The sequence below is a fragment of the Porites lutea genome, chromosome 11 (genome assembly GCF_958299795.1).
Source record: "Porites lutea chromosome 11, jaPorLute2.1, whole genome shotgun sequence".
Lineage (NCBI taxonomy): Eukaryota > Metazoa > Cnidaria > Anthozoa > Scleractinia > Poritidae > Porites > Porites lutea.
In genome coordinates this window covers 25,170,992-25,187,506 of record NC_133211.1, presented here as the reverse complement: position 1 = coordinate 25,187,506, position 16,515 = coordinate 25,170,992, and the positions used below count along the sequence as shown (strand labels likewise).

Here is a 16,515-nt window from a genome sequence, read left to right as displayed (position 1 = left end):
ATGGTACAATAAAAATATCAGTTAAAGAAGCAAATTTGACCGGTTTCTGAGCTAGGAACTGTGCTACTATTGAACAGGTCTTGATTTTAAAATTTGCCTTAGGACCCGAAAAGTTACTGGGCCTTTTGAGAAACGGGGTCGTCTTTATAGTGTAGTCAGAGAAAAAAACGCTTTACTCAGTTTTGCACAAACGTTGACAATTTCATCTGAACTTTTCAGTTTCAGTTTATGAAATTTTTTGATGAGATCTACAGAAACATGAACTGAAAAATCTTCTAACTACATGTTACGTACAGAATGATCAATTGGAATGAAAAAGTTAAGGTATCACAAATCTAACTTTATCATAACATTTATGCCCCCGCTGTAACAAATAGCCTTTTACAACTTTCCGCATCTAACATCATAAATTAAAAACCGGAAAGAAACGCGCTTTCTCTTCTGTTTGTTTTGTGTTCAGCCGTATCTAGTTTGATTGATATTGATCAGAAAAAAATCTGCTAAGTATTGCTTATACGAATGCAAGGCCCCGATGAGAGCAGCTTATATTCGCAAAGACTTCAGTTTGTAGGCTAGCCGCTTGTAGTAAATCAATGCTAATGAATGTTTGACTCATTTTGTTCATGCACATCATGGTGATTATGTGATGAGTTTTTTTGATATATGGAAAAGCGTTTAAATCAGGATTTTGCATTAAATTGCACTTGGAAAGGTGTTTAGAAATAAAGCTGGTTTCCAAGATCGCAAAAACGAAAATACACCAAAATTTCCGTGCATGGCAAGCATCATTGTGTTGCTACTTTGGATATTTAACCATGATTTGCTCCTAAGTCGTTCATTTGTCATTATGACTACATGAAAATATAAGGTGTAATTTTTTTGCGTTTTATATGCATTCAAACATACAGAATATTTTTATTCTCATGGAGGTAATGTGCCAAAATCCAAACTTTACGTTCCAGATGCTGGATTTTGAATGGTACGGCTAGATCGCGCGAAATTCGTCTTTACTGATTTCAAAGCTTTTTGCTTATCGTTGTCTTAGTAAGAACAATTTAACTTAAAACTACATTTTAACAAACTTAAATCTAAATCCACTAAGTGGTGAAAATCTTATGGCGATCGGACGACGAAGATAAAACTATCACGTTCACGAGGCGAAAACCGTATCGAAACACCTTATGTGACGGTAATTTCCTATACCTTCAATATAATATTGTGGAGCTTTAATTTCCTATATATTATAGGGTAAGAAAGGAAAAGCGTTCAGTGTTTGCTTTTTGTGTGCAAAACGGAAGCTCAAAATGTTTTTAGACTCGTGAGAATCTTTCAGCTGAATCTTTATACAGTCCCAAAACCCAACAATAATGAATTATTACAATTCTCATTGCCTCACCAATGTATACTCGCCTTCTCTCCTCGAAATAAAGTGGGGAGAGAGACTACCGATTTTTTTAGGGGTGGAGGCTGATTAACACAGGATAGCATTGCCCGCCATGAATCTCGACATCTTTTCCAAGCACTGTGGCTTTGGAAACGCTATACATTATATCGAAATTGATATGATGATCCTTTACAAAACCAGAGTTTTAACCATCAAAACATATCAGTGTACTAAAACATCTTGGTTTCTCTCTACTTCGCTTTTTTGTGGGAGTAATAGGGCACACGTACTTCCGTAGTGCATAAAAAGTACCCCAGGGAAGCTCCCATATAAAAGACTGAGACGGGGATGCTCGTCCGTGAGTTTGTTTTCTTGTAATTATCAGTTTACTTCTTCTTGCTTATAAAGAGGCGGTCGCACCTTAAATATGTGTTCCAATGACAAATCTCCTGTAATCACCTTCTGATCGGAAAGCCTAATTGTTATCTTGTACTTTTTGCGCTTGTGAATAATTCGTTAAGGGTTTTTTTTACCATGTTTATTCAATAATTAAGGCTGTACGGTACCTATTGTAATACTAATCGGCTCAGCTGTTTTCCTTGTGGATGAGATCACCTTTTTCCATTTTCAATTTCGTTTTTTAAGTGAATACTGTAATTAAACTTACACCAATTCAATATTGTAAACTATCGAAAAATGTATATTAATTTTATTTCAATTAAGCTTACTTTTACTTCACTTGTAATAAAGTTTTAGTGACCAAAATGATCCTTATAATTTTTCCTGGGTCTCTGGCGCTGTGTTGAGAAACAGTTGATTAACAGTATTAAAAATATTGGAAATAAGGTGTCACCTTTGCGATGAATTTATCATCTAGGCACAGCTGTTCTTGGATTTTAGCGTTTACGAAGTCGTTCGCGTGGCTTGCCGTCGCGTAGCTGGTACTCGACAGAGACAAGCCACGCGAACGACTTCGTCAACGCTAAAATCCACGCCGCATGCAGAGAGAAACCTCTGCTCAAAGGGTATAAGCTGTTCTTAAATACAGACCGAGTTAGTTGCTGGTTTGAAGTGACTTGATTTGATTTGTGTCAGTCTGTCAGTTGTCAGCCGAGAACCAGTCCCCAACAAACAGTTGAACTATTACAATATAAGTTTAAAACTAAAAACTGCTTTATGTTAGAATAAAATCGGCAAAACTACTAGCAAGCTCAATTACAAAAACATCTACTCCACACTGCCAGCTTACATAGAACATACATGCTACATTGCTGGTACCAAAACAAAAACCAAAATTTCAGCATCAATCTGATGGAGCAGAGGGCATTTTCTTGAAACTTAACAGGGGTCTGCCTTCAAAAAGAATGTTGTGATTCAAACAATCAAGGCCTCCTTTTTAACTTTCCATTCGGCCATCCTCTTTTTTTCTTCGTTTAGCGTCGTTTGACCAGCCACAAATTTTTGGCATTTCAAAAAAATACCTCTTTGAAAAATTCTTTTAATCTGAAAAACGAGGATTGTAATAGCATTTCGTAGCATGGAGGGTTCGGCAGTGTTTACTTTTTAGCAAAAAAGTTTTACTTTTACTATGACATCGGCGACCATTACATTTTCCGCCATATTGGTTTTGTCTTTTTTTTCCAAGGAAAAGAAAGGATGGCCTTATACCTTAACTGGGTCAAAATCATGTTATTGCAAAATTTTCACTACGGCTAGTCATGGGCTACATGAATTGGATTAAAACGTTAAAACCTAAAAGTGGCACATTTATGAGCTCCTAAAATGGTAAAAACTAATGGTACATTCAAGAGTTAACTTGTTTAAATAAGATGCGCTAGCACAAATGTATTTTAAGGCGCCCGATAACATCACCAAGCGCCCACATGTTACTTGGTTTGTCATTTCCCTGGGAAGTAACCAGACTAGATTCATCCTGTTGGCGTTTTCGTTTGTCTACAAATCCGCTTTCAGTTTTAGCAGCAGGAGACTTTAAAAGTAGACTAGTGTTTTCGTCAAGAGAGGATAGGGTTTGCGTTGAATATTTTCAAAGAGTTTTTCTAGGGGGGATTAAAGAAGACTAATTAGAAAATGTTCATTACTTATCCGCAGAAAGTTACCAACTAATTGCAAAACACATCCACATAGTGGCATTTTCAGCAAAACGGTCTAACTGTTCACATTAGAGGACGAGAGCAAAATCAAGTCTTTCCTCCAATTTTGAAACGCTTATGGTAAAACTTGTTACTTTTCCAGGAATACTGGTTGCGTGATGGACTAACGTTTCAGACGGTGAGTTGCATTTTTACTTTTTTCCGCATCAATGAACTGTGTAATTTACATCTTTATTTGAAAAAAGGATGCTCATAAACTTTTTATTTATTACTTTTTAATAAATTTTCGTTCAACCTGCAGTGGAGAGTAGTGACGATACATCTTTCAGAATTGCGCACATTTATGTGACTTCTTATCATAGGTAAGTAAAATAATTGTCACCGGTCAAGGATTGCCGAAAAATTTCAATCAATTTAATCTTTGCACGTTTAGCTAAGCAATAAACAGTAAATTTTCTTCTCAATTGCTTAGTCTGTTTTAGGGGAAACTTAAAATAAGGAGTTTTGGGTGATATACCTCAACGGACCAGTGCTCAACCAATTCATAAGAAAGGTAATCATTTTTTTAGTTATTTTCCTTCTGCGAAGTCCGACAGGCGCACTCGAGACCAGGAAATTAGTCTTTTTTTCCATTCCACTGATGAATTCGAAACGCGAACAGAACCAAAATTGTCAAACATTCGGTGGCAAGAAATGAAAGAAAAATGAATTTTACTTAATTTATTCTCAACATTGGGTCGACCAAAAAAATAGCGGCAAAGGTAATGAGGTTGCAAACACACTGTCTTCTACTTAATTCTCGTTAATGCAGGTGATGGGCAATACATGCACATTAAACTAACGGGCAACAAAAAACGACCAACTGGTTTTGACGGCATGCCACTAAAAAAAGAGTTGAATAGCGATGTTGCGCGTTTTACCACCCACGTTCGAACCTCTTACAACAAATAAGATTGCAAGGTTTGTTTTCGTGGGTGGTAAAACACGCAGTTCCTACCGACCAACAGCATGGCTCAAACATCAAAACCCAAACACTTTATTTAGCCTTCCGCGCAGACGTTCTTTGGGTCCTTTAGGTTTCGTCAGCCGTTCCTTCTTCGCCAAAAAAAAAAAAACTCGCTTAATATGGCAAATGAACGTGAATTTCCCTGGAGTTGCCAGCGAATTCTTGGGGATCGCACCCACATTTGGAAAGAGAACTGAAAGATTCGTTGTCGAGTGCTCACGTCCTTCAAACAATTTAAGTCGCACAAGGAGGTCATGTACCAAAAAGCGCAGTGTGACGTGAAAAAATTTGTTGTTTTTCTCATTATATTAACACCAAACCGATTATATTTTTCATAATTTTTTTGCAGATGGAAGATTTGCAAGCAACGTCATATCCATTGTCTATTAACAACCATTCAGCCGCTTTCACCAACGGCACTGCTGCAGCAATCACTGCCAGTTTAGTATACGTCACTCCAGCAGGTTTCGATACTAAACTCGTTCTTGTGGTACTGTTTGTAAGTTTTGGAATCCTCGGATTGGGGGGTAACATCCTGATCCTGTATTTTGTTTCCAAGAAAAATTCTGTTCCATTCCATCAATCATCTCCCTTCCTAAGGAACTTCAACCTTTACATGAAGAGTTTGGCGATTTCAGATATACTTGCTTGTTTGATTTCTGTTCCGGTGGTTTGCGCACAACTAATGTTTGACATATTTCAAAATGGTTGGCCTTGTAAAATAGTTCGGTATATTGCTGTTGTATTTAACTGTGTAACAATTAATAATTTAATGGCCATAAGCACCGAGAGGTTTCTTTCGACCCGTGATGTTCCTAAGACGTTCAGTAGTAGCACTGTTCGTAAATTAGTGTACGCTGCGTGGGTTACAGGGTCTCTTATCGTATTTGCTCCTGCAGCAACAATGAATGGTGTAAGACACGATATTAGTGCCACGCACTACACGGTGGTATGCGATAAAGATACCAGTTACCTACCTTACAGAGTGATTGTAGCGGGCTTTGTACTTACACAGCACGTCATACCAAGCATTGGTTTGATTTGTATTAACGTAATCTTAGCCGTAAGGGTGTGGAAGAGGGGAAAAAGAACCATCGATATACAGAAAGATAACGCCATTAGGGCGAGAGTCAGATCACAGCAACTCAAAGCAACTTACATACTCATACTTGTCACACTCGCTTTCGTTATTCCATATTCATCATTACTTTATTACGCAGCCTTTGTTGTGGTATTTAAACCTTCCCTGGATTTCCAGGACGATTTTTTGATAAGATATATCAGTGCAGTGCTGATTTTGTCGAGTAGCTCTATAAACTTCATCATATATGTGGTTCAGATGAAGGATTTCCGTGCGTTTTTAAAGAAAGTCTTATGCTGCAAGGGTGATGGAAACGCGTAGGTTTAAGTGGTTCGGCCTGATTGAAAAGCGCATAGTGTTCCACAGCAGCTCACAGCTGACCTGATAAATTTAAAAAGCGCTAAACAAGAAAGTTACCCAATAGATCTCTTTAACTTGTATGGTTTGTTTTCCCACAAAAAGTCTGGAGGAAATTTGTCCCTTTGTTTTTTCATAATACGTACATATGTACGTTAATAAGGTTAAATTTGAAAGAAACAGTTCTCTGGGTCGGAGTACTATCACACGACCTACATCGGGAAAACAAATCATACAAGTTAAAGAGTTCTATTTCACCAGTTTCTAATCGGAAATTTATTGGGGAACATTTACCAGCAAAACTATTTTTTTCTCTACAGCAACTGAAGTTTCTATCAATGAAAACCAAATCAGTTATTATGCTTAAAAAGATATTTGTATTATTTTACTCTTTTCTCCCCATCATTTGTGATATGAAAGTTAATTCTGCAGTTCATTTAAAAAATTTCTTGGTAAACTTCGTTTTGCTAGAAACGTAAAATGCTACTGTAGTATTCTATCGTAAATCTTGCATTTTAAAATAAAGCAACCAGCCAGTCAGAAAGTGGAAAACTGGATAAAAAAAGAAATAAAAGGAAAAGACGAAGGATCGAAACAGGCCCTTTGCGGGTAGCCATTCAGGTGGTACAAAACCACCATGCTGGAGAGCAAAAGTCGCACTAGCACAAGAACAACAAAGGAAATTACCCTTTAAAATTATGTATGCCTTTTATTTGTCTTGTTCCAGTGCGACTCTTTTGCACTCCAGTATGGCGGTTTTGTACCACGTGAATGGCTAGCTGCAGAAAAATCCGACGAAGACAAAAAGGAAAATATGCAGAAAACTTTCAAAAGTTTATTTTTTTGCTATTTCCATGCTGCTTGCCGGAAATTAAAACCGGTTTTTGCTTTAAAAACTTTAAACATGGGATACCTAGGTCAGGAATCTAAGTTCAGCTCATAGTCTAAACTCACAACAATGTTCAAGCGAGGCGTCATAAGTCTCAGCATTGAGAATGCCAATAATATAATCAATACTAATTACAGAGGAAATATTGAGATAAACTAGAATCTGTATGTCCAGCGAACAATAAAAAAGCAAGACCAATTGTACAGCTATAATACAATACAACGACAGACTGATACATGTACTGGCTTAGCGGCCGACAAACTGTCCGAGACCAATTTGGCCACGTAGTTGCCGGATGCTTAGGTGTCGGCCGCGGGCCGACAGATCCTCGGCCGAGGGCCGAAGCCACGAACGGCGAAGACGCGCGGAGTACTATAAAGTCCTGGCGAAACCGAAAACCGCTCACAAAAAGTTTCTAGCACCCAGGGATTGGCACTATTATAATAGTCCCTAATTGTGTAATATAACCATATTGATATAAGATGCTATAATGACTAACAATTATTTCGTTCAATCTTACTAAATATAAGATAAATAATTGTACATCTAGCCGGATTTTTGAAAGCGAACCTCGCCAAATTTGCAACCATTTGAGTGGAAAAGGGCCAAACGGCAGGTTTTTTTGCGTCCGATATAAAAAAAGGCCGAACATCAAACGAAAAAGGGAAAAGGAATGGAAAAAATAGCAAGAGCGAGGAGAAAGGAGAAGATAAAAAGCAGAGTTTTTTTCATTTGCTTACTTTAACGGAAGAGGTCTATTTGGTGGTAACCGTTTCAAAAATCCATCTATTGTAGACATGTAAACCGTTTCATATCCAATGCGCATGGGGGCCATACTTGTAATGGCTCCTGCTGTTGAGCATTAAATACGTTTAACTATATTCAAAAGCAGCAAAAATGTATGAAATTGCTTAGTCGACTTCGAGAAATCTCTTATTTTGCTCGAGTGTTAGTAAAACGAGCAAAATACACAAACAGACAAAAAGAGTCGCCTCCCACGAAAGACGCGACAGGCAGAAAATGGTCTTTATTCTTTGTCGTGTTGCAACGCAGATTGTTCGCTTTTCCAACTCTGAGAAAAAGAAGAGTTTACTCATTATTTATCGTCAGGGAACTCTCTCTCTAAGCTGGGGTCCCTGAGGACCTGCTTCACTTCTCCTTACATAAGAGTCAACCTCGTAGCGTGTCTAGCACTTCGGAACAAACTGTTGTTCAGTGAGGAAAAACTAACCACTGGGATCAGGGTGTTGATCAAAATACATATATTAAAAACCTAATGCAGGTTTCTGATTTCAACGTAACCCCGTTAGTGGGACCATTCACAAATCATTGAATTTTAAGGTCAGTGGCGGGGTAGGGACACATTTCATGCATCACTGGTCTCTTCATCACTTGATACTGTAAGGATGTTGATACACTGATAAATTTGTGAAGAAAATAGCCATTTTAGAAGTTAAGAATTGATATTTCAAAGACACTACTAAAAGGAACTCTCATTATTGTTTCTCCAAAATAATTCTTGTTTGCTTATTTTAAAAAGAATGTCTACTTTTAGAACGCACATTTTTATTTGAGTAACCGTTAAGTATTAATGAGGTAATTCTATAAAGGAACACAGACTTTGGGAACTCAAAAGTAGCAGTTGGCCGCTCATTCAAAAGATGGTCACACTAACGGGGTCAGAAAAGATATTAGAAAGTACACGTTGACAATCTCGTGCCCAGAGTCTTCTGGCTTTTTGGTCAGCAGGGCAACTTAAGGGCCTTACACAGGTGACATTGCGCATGGGTTCTAGGGATAACCGCTTTGAGAGAGATGACTGACGTGCAGTGTACAGTTGTACAGATTATATAGTCTCCCAATAGGGACATTCACTGAAAACTTGAATTATAAGGCGTTTTATTTTGTCTAGTCACCTATTTTATAAGTTTTAAGATCCTGCGAAGTTAGTTTGATTAACAGTCCAGAAAAAGTCGTTTTGCCTCCTACAAATTAACGATGTTTCGTAATTTTTTTCTTTTTCTGTTCTAAAAGTGCCTTTGAAGATTTCAAGATAAAAGAATTGGACGTTACAATTCACTAAAGAACACTCTCCGGTCTTCAAGGCAACCAGAATCAGAAAATTATAGGTGATTAGGGCCTTTAAAACGCCAAATTTCCTCCAAAAGGATTTCTTAGGTGTCATCCTTTCTAGCATTGTAGCATATTTTTTTGTTAATAACTTTATGTAACCAGACTTTCAAAAAGGCAGATTTACATGGTATAACTTTACTTTTCACCCTTACTGGCTAACAGGCTCAGGTTTGGTAAAAGTTGCTACCAGCAAGGTAAAGCTAAATATTTTAAATTCAGAATCTCCGGTGTTGGAGAACTCCTTCTATCTTCAGTTTTTCGTTAAAAAATGGGCACGTTCGGTGCAATATATCTTGATCATCACTTTTAACAGACAATTCAAAGAAATGCCTCAGAAGAGGAAAATTTCCGGCTGGCATACACTGATTTTCATTTTTCTTTTCTTTTATATTTCTGGTACAAGCCCCGGCGATGAGTCAACGTCGTATCATGTAAATCGTCCCGTAAACGATAGCAAATCTCAGTAGTACGTAAACAATTGCGCAGTGAAAATAAATCAATAAATTTAGCTGTTAACTACCTACCTGACCCTGTTCAGACTAGTTTGTTTATTAAGAGGCCTCAACAAGTATGAGTGCAAGGCAGCGTGTCCTCGGAGACCAGTGACTGGGGGTTGGCCAACTGGAATTGAACATGTACGGACTAATTCACTACAGGCAAAGTTTACAACAAGAACGGGAGATCCCGTGGGAACTCACCTCTACCTAACTTTTGAATCCCCCGCTCCAGATTTGCCACAAAAATTTTCGGGCCAATCAGGAACAGAATTTTTTAACGTTCTTGGGATTGGTTTGACCCCAGGGGTTCTTCTATTTTTTGTCGAAATTTTTTCTTGCAATGATTTTTAGGGAAACTACGTCTAGATTAGCTGCTGCTGGTTCTCGGAGGACGAGAAAAAGGTGGCTGTGGAGGTGGTTGACACCTACATGCACTAAAAGCGGCAAGGGAAATTATAAACTAATGCGAGGATCACAAAGTGAGAATTATATGGAAAGCAATCAGGTTCATAAGGAATTTTTGTTTATAAGAATGCCCACTTAACGTGAAGAGAAAGTGAGTTTTTTCTCTTCTGTGATCAAAACTTTTTATTAATTTTTTTGACTTGGCTTTCACCAACTTGTCACACACTACACCCTGATTGGAGGCAATCAAACACGACTTCTAAATGCAACTGCGAGCAGTTTCAGCACTTATAAACCGCTATGGCAAAACAGAAACAGGAAAACAGCTCTAACATTAGCAACATTATCTCAACCGAAATCAGTCGCCTGCTAAGATAAAGTGGTGTCCATAGCGGGAAACTAATAGTTAATGGTAAATTATTATGAAGTGCTTGGCCCTTAATGCTTCCCATAATTTCAAAAACAGAAGTGAATCAGAAGTGACAGCTGAGCAAATTAATTGACCTCACATGGTGCCATCAGTGTATTCTTTGATCCTTTACTTGTTCCCAGTCTGTGGGAAATTTCTGAAGGGGAAAAAATAGTTTTTTGGCCAAAATTCAAGAAATGTTTTTGGCAGACACATTTTTCAAGTTTCAGATAAATTGTTAATTAAACTTGTCTAAGGACCAAAATCAGTTTTAAAAAAATTCGTGTCATATACACTGTAAATTAAAAATTCACTGCACAGGATCAACTATAGCACACTGTACAGTGGAATCCTGTTTTTCAAACCACCATTGTTCAAATTAGCAGGAGGTTTGAAAAATTCAGGGTAAAATTGTAGTGTTTGACTGGTGAAGGGAAGTTATATTAGGTTTGAATATTAATATGGTTTTGAGTAAACCAAGGGTTTGAGAAATCAGGATTTTACCATACGTTGATATGGCTTTTCTTCTATGTAGACTCATTTATGAGTTCTTAGGTTTCCTACTGGGTAATCATGTTTCAGAACTTTAACATTCATAACACATTTTCTAAGTTTGGACCCTCTGATTTAACTATAACACTTGCCACAATATGATAGAACTTTCCCCAGAGTGGATTCTTTGATGACTCTTCAGATTTCCTGTGCGGTTAAAACACTTGCCACAATGTTTACATTCATAAGGCTTTTCCCCAGTGTGGACCATTTCATGTCTCCTAAAGTCTCCTGCTCGGCTAAAACACTTGCCACAATGTTTACATTCATAAGGCTTTTCCCCAGTATGAATTCTTTCATGAGTCCTTAGAACTCCAGCTCCCCTAAAACACTTCCCACAATGTTTACATTCATAAGGCTTTTCTCCAGTGTGAACTCTTTCATGTACTTTTAGGCTTCCTGATGTACTCAAACACTTGCCACAGTGCTGACATTTAAAAGGCTTTTCTCCAGTATGGACTGTTTCGTGTTTCCTTAGGTCCCCACTTTGTCTAAAACACTTGCCACACTGTTGACATTCATAAGGCTTCTCTCCAGTGTGGAGTCGCTCATGTCTCCTCAGGTTTCCTCTTGAGTTAAAAAACTTTCCACAAGTTTTACATTCATCCTGCTTGACCCCAGTATGGACTTTTTCATGTTTCTTTAGGTCCCTGCTTCGTCTGAAACATTTCCCACACTGCTTACAATCAAAAGGCTTTTCTTCAGTATGGACTGTTTCATGTTTCTTTAGGTCTTTGCTTCGTCTGAAACATTTCCCACACTGCTTACAATCAAAAGGCTTTTCCTCAGTGTGGACTATTGCATGTTTCCTTAGATCTCCTGCTGAGCTAAAACACTTGCCACACTGTTTACATTCTGAACGGGTTTCTTCGGTGTGGATTCTTTCATGCTTCCTTAAAGATTTCACCTGCATAAAACACTTACCACACTCTTTACATTCATATGGCTTTAAGATTTCTCCAGTGTGAACTCTTTCATGTGTCCTTAGGCTTTCTGCTCGGCTAAAACACTTTTCACACTGCTTACATTGATGAGGCTTTTCCCCAGTGTGGACTCTGTCATGATGCCTTAGATCTGCCCCTCGGCTAAAAGACTTGCCACAATGTTTACATTCATAAGGCTTTTCGCCAGTGTGAACTCTTTCATGTGTCCTAAGTCTATATTTTTCACTAAAACACTTGCCACACTGTTCACATTGGAAAGGCTTTTCCCCAGTGTGGACTCTTTCATGACACCTCAGAGTTCCTGTGCGACTAAAACGCTTGCCACAGTGTTTACATTCATAAGGCCTTTCCCCAGTGTGAACTCTTTCATGAGTCCTTAGATCTACTGTTCTTCTAAAACACTTCCCACAATATTTACAACTGTGAGGCTTTTCCCCAGTGTGAACCCTTTCATGAGTCTTTAGATCTGCTTTTCTACTAAAACACTTGTCACAATGTTTACATTCAAAAGGCTTTTCCCCAGTGTGGACTATTTCATGTCTCCTTAGGTCTCCTGCTCGGCTAAAACACTTACCACATTGTTTACACTCATTACAGTTATTTCCAGCATTAACTGCCTCATTTCCTTTTAGATCACACTGTTGGCTCAGTATGGACATGGAGTACAGATCTAGAGTGATAACCATGAGAAAAAATTATTATTTAAAGGATTAAGCTCAAGGAAAACGTTCACAACATTGTCACAGCATTTGTTAAAAATCCTTCAAGGTGATGGGACTATAGCAGGACAAAATAATAATTCAAGAAATGTGACAACACTTGTACAAAACTATAGCAAGTTTTTAACTGTTTAAAAATTACCCTCACAAAACATTCTCACATAACACAAATGAGATATGCTATTCTTAAGGTTGTATCCCATAATTTGGACAAACTATACATGTGTGGGACAAATAACCACAAGCTGCAAAGGGCCTATTTTAAAAAATACTGTCAGTTTAACATTCAGTCAATAAGATTTTTTTAGTGCTGTAACAATCTTTAGTTTTAGCAGCATTTGTTAGATTTCTCCACTTTCCAGGATTTTCAAATTTTATTGGTGGGAGAAGTCAGTGTGACTTCTGCTTCACAAATTTTGTATTCACTTTGGAGCATTTGGAGTCACATAACACAACAAAAAAGCAATGTATTATTCCCTGAACACGAGTTAAAATAACAGTAAAAAATTCTAGACAGCTTTGGATAACCTTCTTAAGTCACTCTCCTTTTGATGAAGATGCCATTTCACAGAGTGTGGTTTTGGCACGTATGAGCTATCATGACGGAAACATGAAGTAGCCACGGGCCTCATGTTGGAATCTGCTGACCTTGAAAGGCTCAAATAACCTTGATGATCATCATTTGTGTGATCTTTACAGTAATTTTGCTTCTACAGTACTTGTACACACATGAAAAATTCTTCAATTTAAGTGTTTGTAATCAAGTTTACAGCGCTTTCAGTTAATGTAAATTGAATTTGTTTTGAAAAAGGTACGGAAAAAACTATTTTGCAATTATTTTGAAAATTTCTGGAGTCAAAGTGACTCCCTTCATAAACTCACTGGCGTCATCTTAAACATTTTGGCGTAAAATACGCAAAATGTGGCATTTTTGTGAACCCTGGCTTTCTAATGCCCAGTTCAGATGCAGAATTGACTTCCATGGATTAACAAGCGGTAGAATATCAATCTGCATGGAGAACACTTTTTCAGTTCCATGTGCAGAGATCATGAGTACCTATATGATACAGTGAAAATGGAAAAATCTCTGCGTTATTAAACAAAAAGGTGTGTGTGTGAATTGTGCCAGTCTCAAAGGTCCACCCCCCAGCATTTGTTGGTCCTGGCAGTGGGGAATTTGTCATAAAACCTCTGCCATGGTTCGTACAACTTCAGACAAGGAATTTTCGAGGACTTTTCAAGGACAACTGACAGTTTTCAAGGACTATGATTTCTTCAATAAATCGGCATTCCTTAACCCTCTTCTGAATACCTATTATTGCCTATTTACACTTACAGTGTCTAATGGAGTTATTTACATTATTTTTAACTTCTTTAGCCATGGTTGATCACATTATTCTATACTACTTGTAAAATTTTGAGGGATTTTAAGGGACAAAATCGCGGAAAAATCAGCCAATTTCGCAGGAATTTCGCGGGAATTTTTACGAAAAGCAATCGATAAAAAAAGGCGGATTTTGTGGTTATTTTTAGGGCAAATTTTGCTAGAAATTGATTGGTTTTACACTGATTAGACCAGCCTTTTTAATGTGTTTCTAACAGAGGTCATCATTTGCTCTTTCAACAACAATATGCTCCAGAAATGAACCGATGGCAAAGCCTTTAACATCATGGCTAGTGCCCAGTTTTTGGCAACATAATCTACACCTGGCAGTTTCGGGATGTTGTTTGCACATTCCAGTGACTTAGTTTCAAGATAAATTTACAAGTTTACAGCAAGTAAATAGCCCCAATAGCTGAGACAAGTATCAAAAATGCTGTACAGACATGTATTTGACAAGATTTTCACCGAATTTCGCGGTATTTTGCGTGTTTTTGTGAATTTCGTGGGATTTCGCAGATTTCCCTGAATTTTGCAACTCCGCAACCATGCGAAATATCAGAAGCCCTGTCATGTTAAGCACGTCGGTTGTTTGTTTATCATTCACTATATTAAATTTCTTAGAAAATAAGAAAGCTATTATCAAAATTCTAGTTTATACTTCTGTCTGGTATTATTCAGATAAACGTGATCCTTTTTACAATAATTACATGTATAGCTAGTGGCTAGCAGCAATTTGCATAGGGTGCTTCATGTCTTTTGATCAGATTATTACAGATTTCTAATAAATATGGCATTTGCAGCCTATTTATTGGAAAATGCAACTTTCCTGTTGTCCGGGGGTGGGGCATTTGCACCCTTTTTTTAACTCCACCATGGGGCATTTGTAGCTATTCCAAAATAATAAAAAAAATGACAAATGCCTGACGAGGGTTCGCAAATACGCCAAATTTGGCATATTTCACGCCAAAATTGTTCAGATGACTCCACAGAGGTTATGGAGGGAGTCACTTCGACTCCAGAAATTTTCGGTAACAAACAGGGAGCCACTTCGACTCCAGAAATTTTTGGTAACAAACACAGTTTTGTCCTTACCTTTTTCGAAACAAATACAATTACGTTAATTTGTAAACGTTGTAAACCTTAATTAACTCATCAAAATTAAAGAATTATACTACACGACAAAACAGGAAGAGGGTAAATTACGATCAAAGTTTACTTGATGACCGCCATCATGGATTTTAGCTTTCCAGGTCAGCGGACTGCCACAGCTACTTCGTGTATCCCTCAAGATAGGTTATACATGCCAGGACCACATGCTGGAAAGCCTGAAAATGGCTTTTTTCGTCGTTATACTTGACTCCAAATATTCCAAAATGACTCCAAAATTTGTGAAGCAGAAGTCACAGTGACTCCACTCATCAATAAAATTTGCAAACCCTGCAAATGCCCTTGGAATTGATTGAGTCATAAAGAAAACTGTTTTTTTGTCGATCATGCTTGATGCTTGATTATTTGTTGTAAAGCCATTAACCTTTCCATAAACAAAATGCAAGTGTACTCAGATGTAACAGTCTGTTAAGAGTGTTCCAGTGAGGATAAATTCTTTCAAGACAAATATTATGGTTTAAATATTAGGTTTAAATGTTTCAAAGACACAGGGTTGTCATTACAAGCTGGCAGCTGGCGGAAATCTGCCAGTTGTTGGACTAGTTTGTGCTGGCTACTTTGTCGGAAATGTTTCTCAAATTTTAGAGAGTTTTGAAAGAAAGCTGTCATTCCATGCTCCTACAAGTTGTAAAAAACACTTCTATGTTGTATAAATCTATGGAAGTTCATCTAGTTTCGTTTCACCCTTCTTTCTCATTTGTATTCGTTAAAAAAACGGAAGCACACAATTTCATCATGGGTGTTGTTGACAGATAGTATGGAGTTCGCGGTAATACGTGGGCGATGTCCACTGAACGTGTCAGATTCTCAAAGTTCTTTACTAGTAAATAAAGGTATAAAGGTATGTAAACTAAATAAAGGCTCCGCATTAGCACACATACAATATTGTCCGAGACAATTCCCGTTTTCTGTACTAATGCGGAAAGGCCCTAATCAACCATTTGGCCATCGTGTCCTGTATCAACTGTAAAATTAAAAAACTGCAATCAAGGTCACAAACAACTCCTCTGATCCCTGTGCAAAAGATGTTACCAGTGGATTCACTGGACGCCTTGCGTGATGACAACTCCATTGCAGGACTTGCGACTTTTGAATGAAGGTTTGAATAAAGGTGTCCGCAAAATCCAAGTTTGGAAGCACAAAGCCATAAAAAATAGACTAGGCGAGTTCGAATCACTCTAAGATGTGTAAATAATGTGATACAAAAAGCTATTCTTACCTTTAAGATCGAATAAAGACTGACTCTAAACTCAACCACCGACCGTCGATCGAAGAAGTAAGCGAACACCCGGGCTTTCCGGTCAGCGGGTAAAAAGGAGGGAGGGAGGGGAGGGAAAGGATTTTTTCCCCTCCCCACTCCCTTGAGTCTAGAGAACTTGCTGCCTTTGCTACTTTTGCTGGCAATCTCTACAGCTGGACTACGAAACTTGTCGAGCTCCAAGAAACCTGCTTGCAGTGTGGGATGTAAATATACTGA

General features: G+C 37.9%; 2 protein-coding genes across 2 annotated transcripts; one reads left to right on the top strand and one right to left on the bottom strand.

Moving 5' to 3' along the window:
• Positions 1–4,850: 4,850 nt before the first annotated feature.
• On the top strand, positions 4,851–5,931 carry LOC140953373 (allatostatin-A receptor-like). The gene has a single exon (XM_073402858.1). It carries the CDS (start codon positions 4,851–4,853, stop codon positions 5,901–5,903), a length of 1,053 nt encoding a protein of 350 aa, XP_073258959.1. The 3' UTR covers positions 5,904–5,931.
• Positions 5,932–10,667: 4,736 nt separating this feature from the next.
• On the bottom strand, positions 10,668–16,336 carry LOC140951415 (uncharacterized). The gene is made up of 2 exons (XM_073400662.1): positions 16,258–16,336; positions 10,668–12,438 (listed from the first exon to the last, which is right to left on the bottom strand). Exon 2 carries the CDS (start codon positions 12,425–12,427, stop codon positions 10,904–10,906), a length of 1,524 nt encoding a protein of 507 aa, XP_073256763.1. The 5' UTR covers positions 12,428–12,438; positions 16,258–16,336; the 3' UTR covers positions 10,668–10,903.
• Positions 16,337–16,515: the final 179 nt, after the last annotated feature.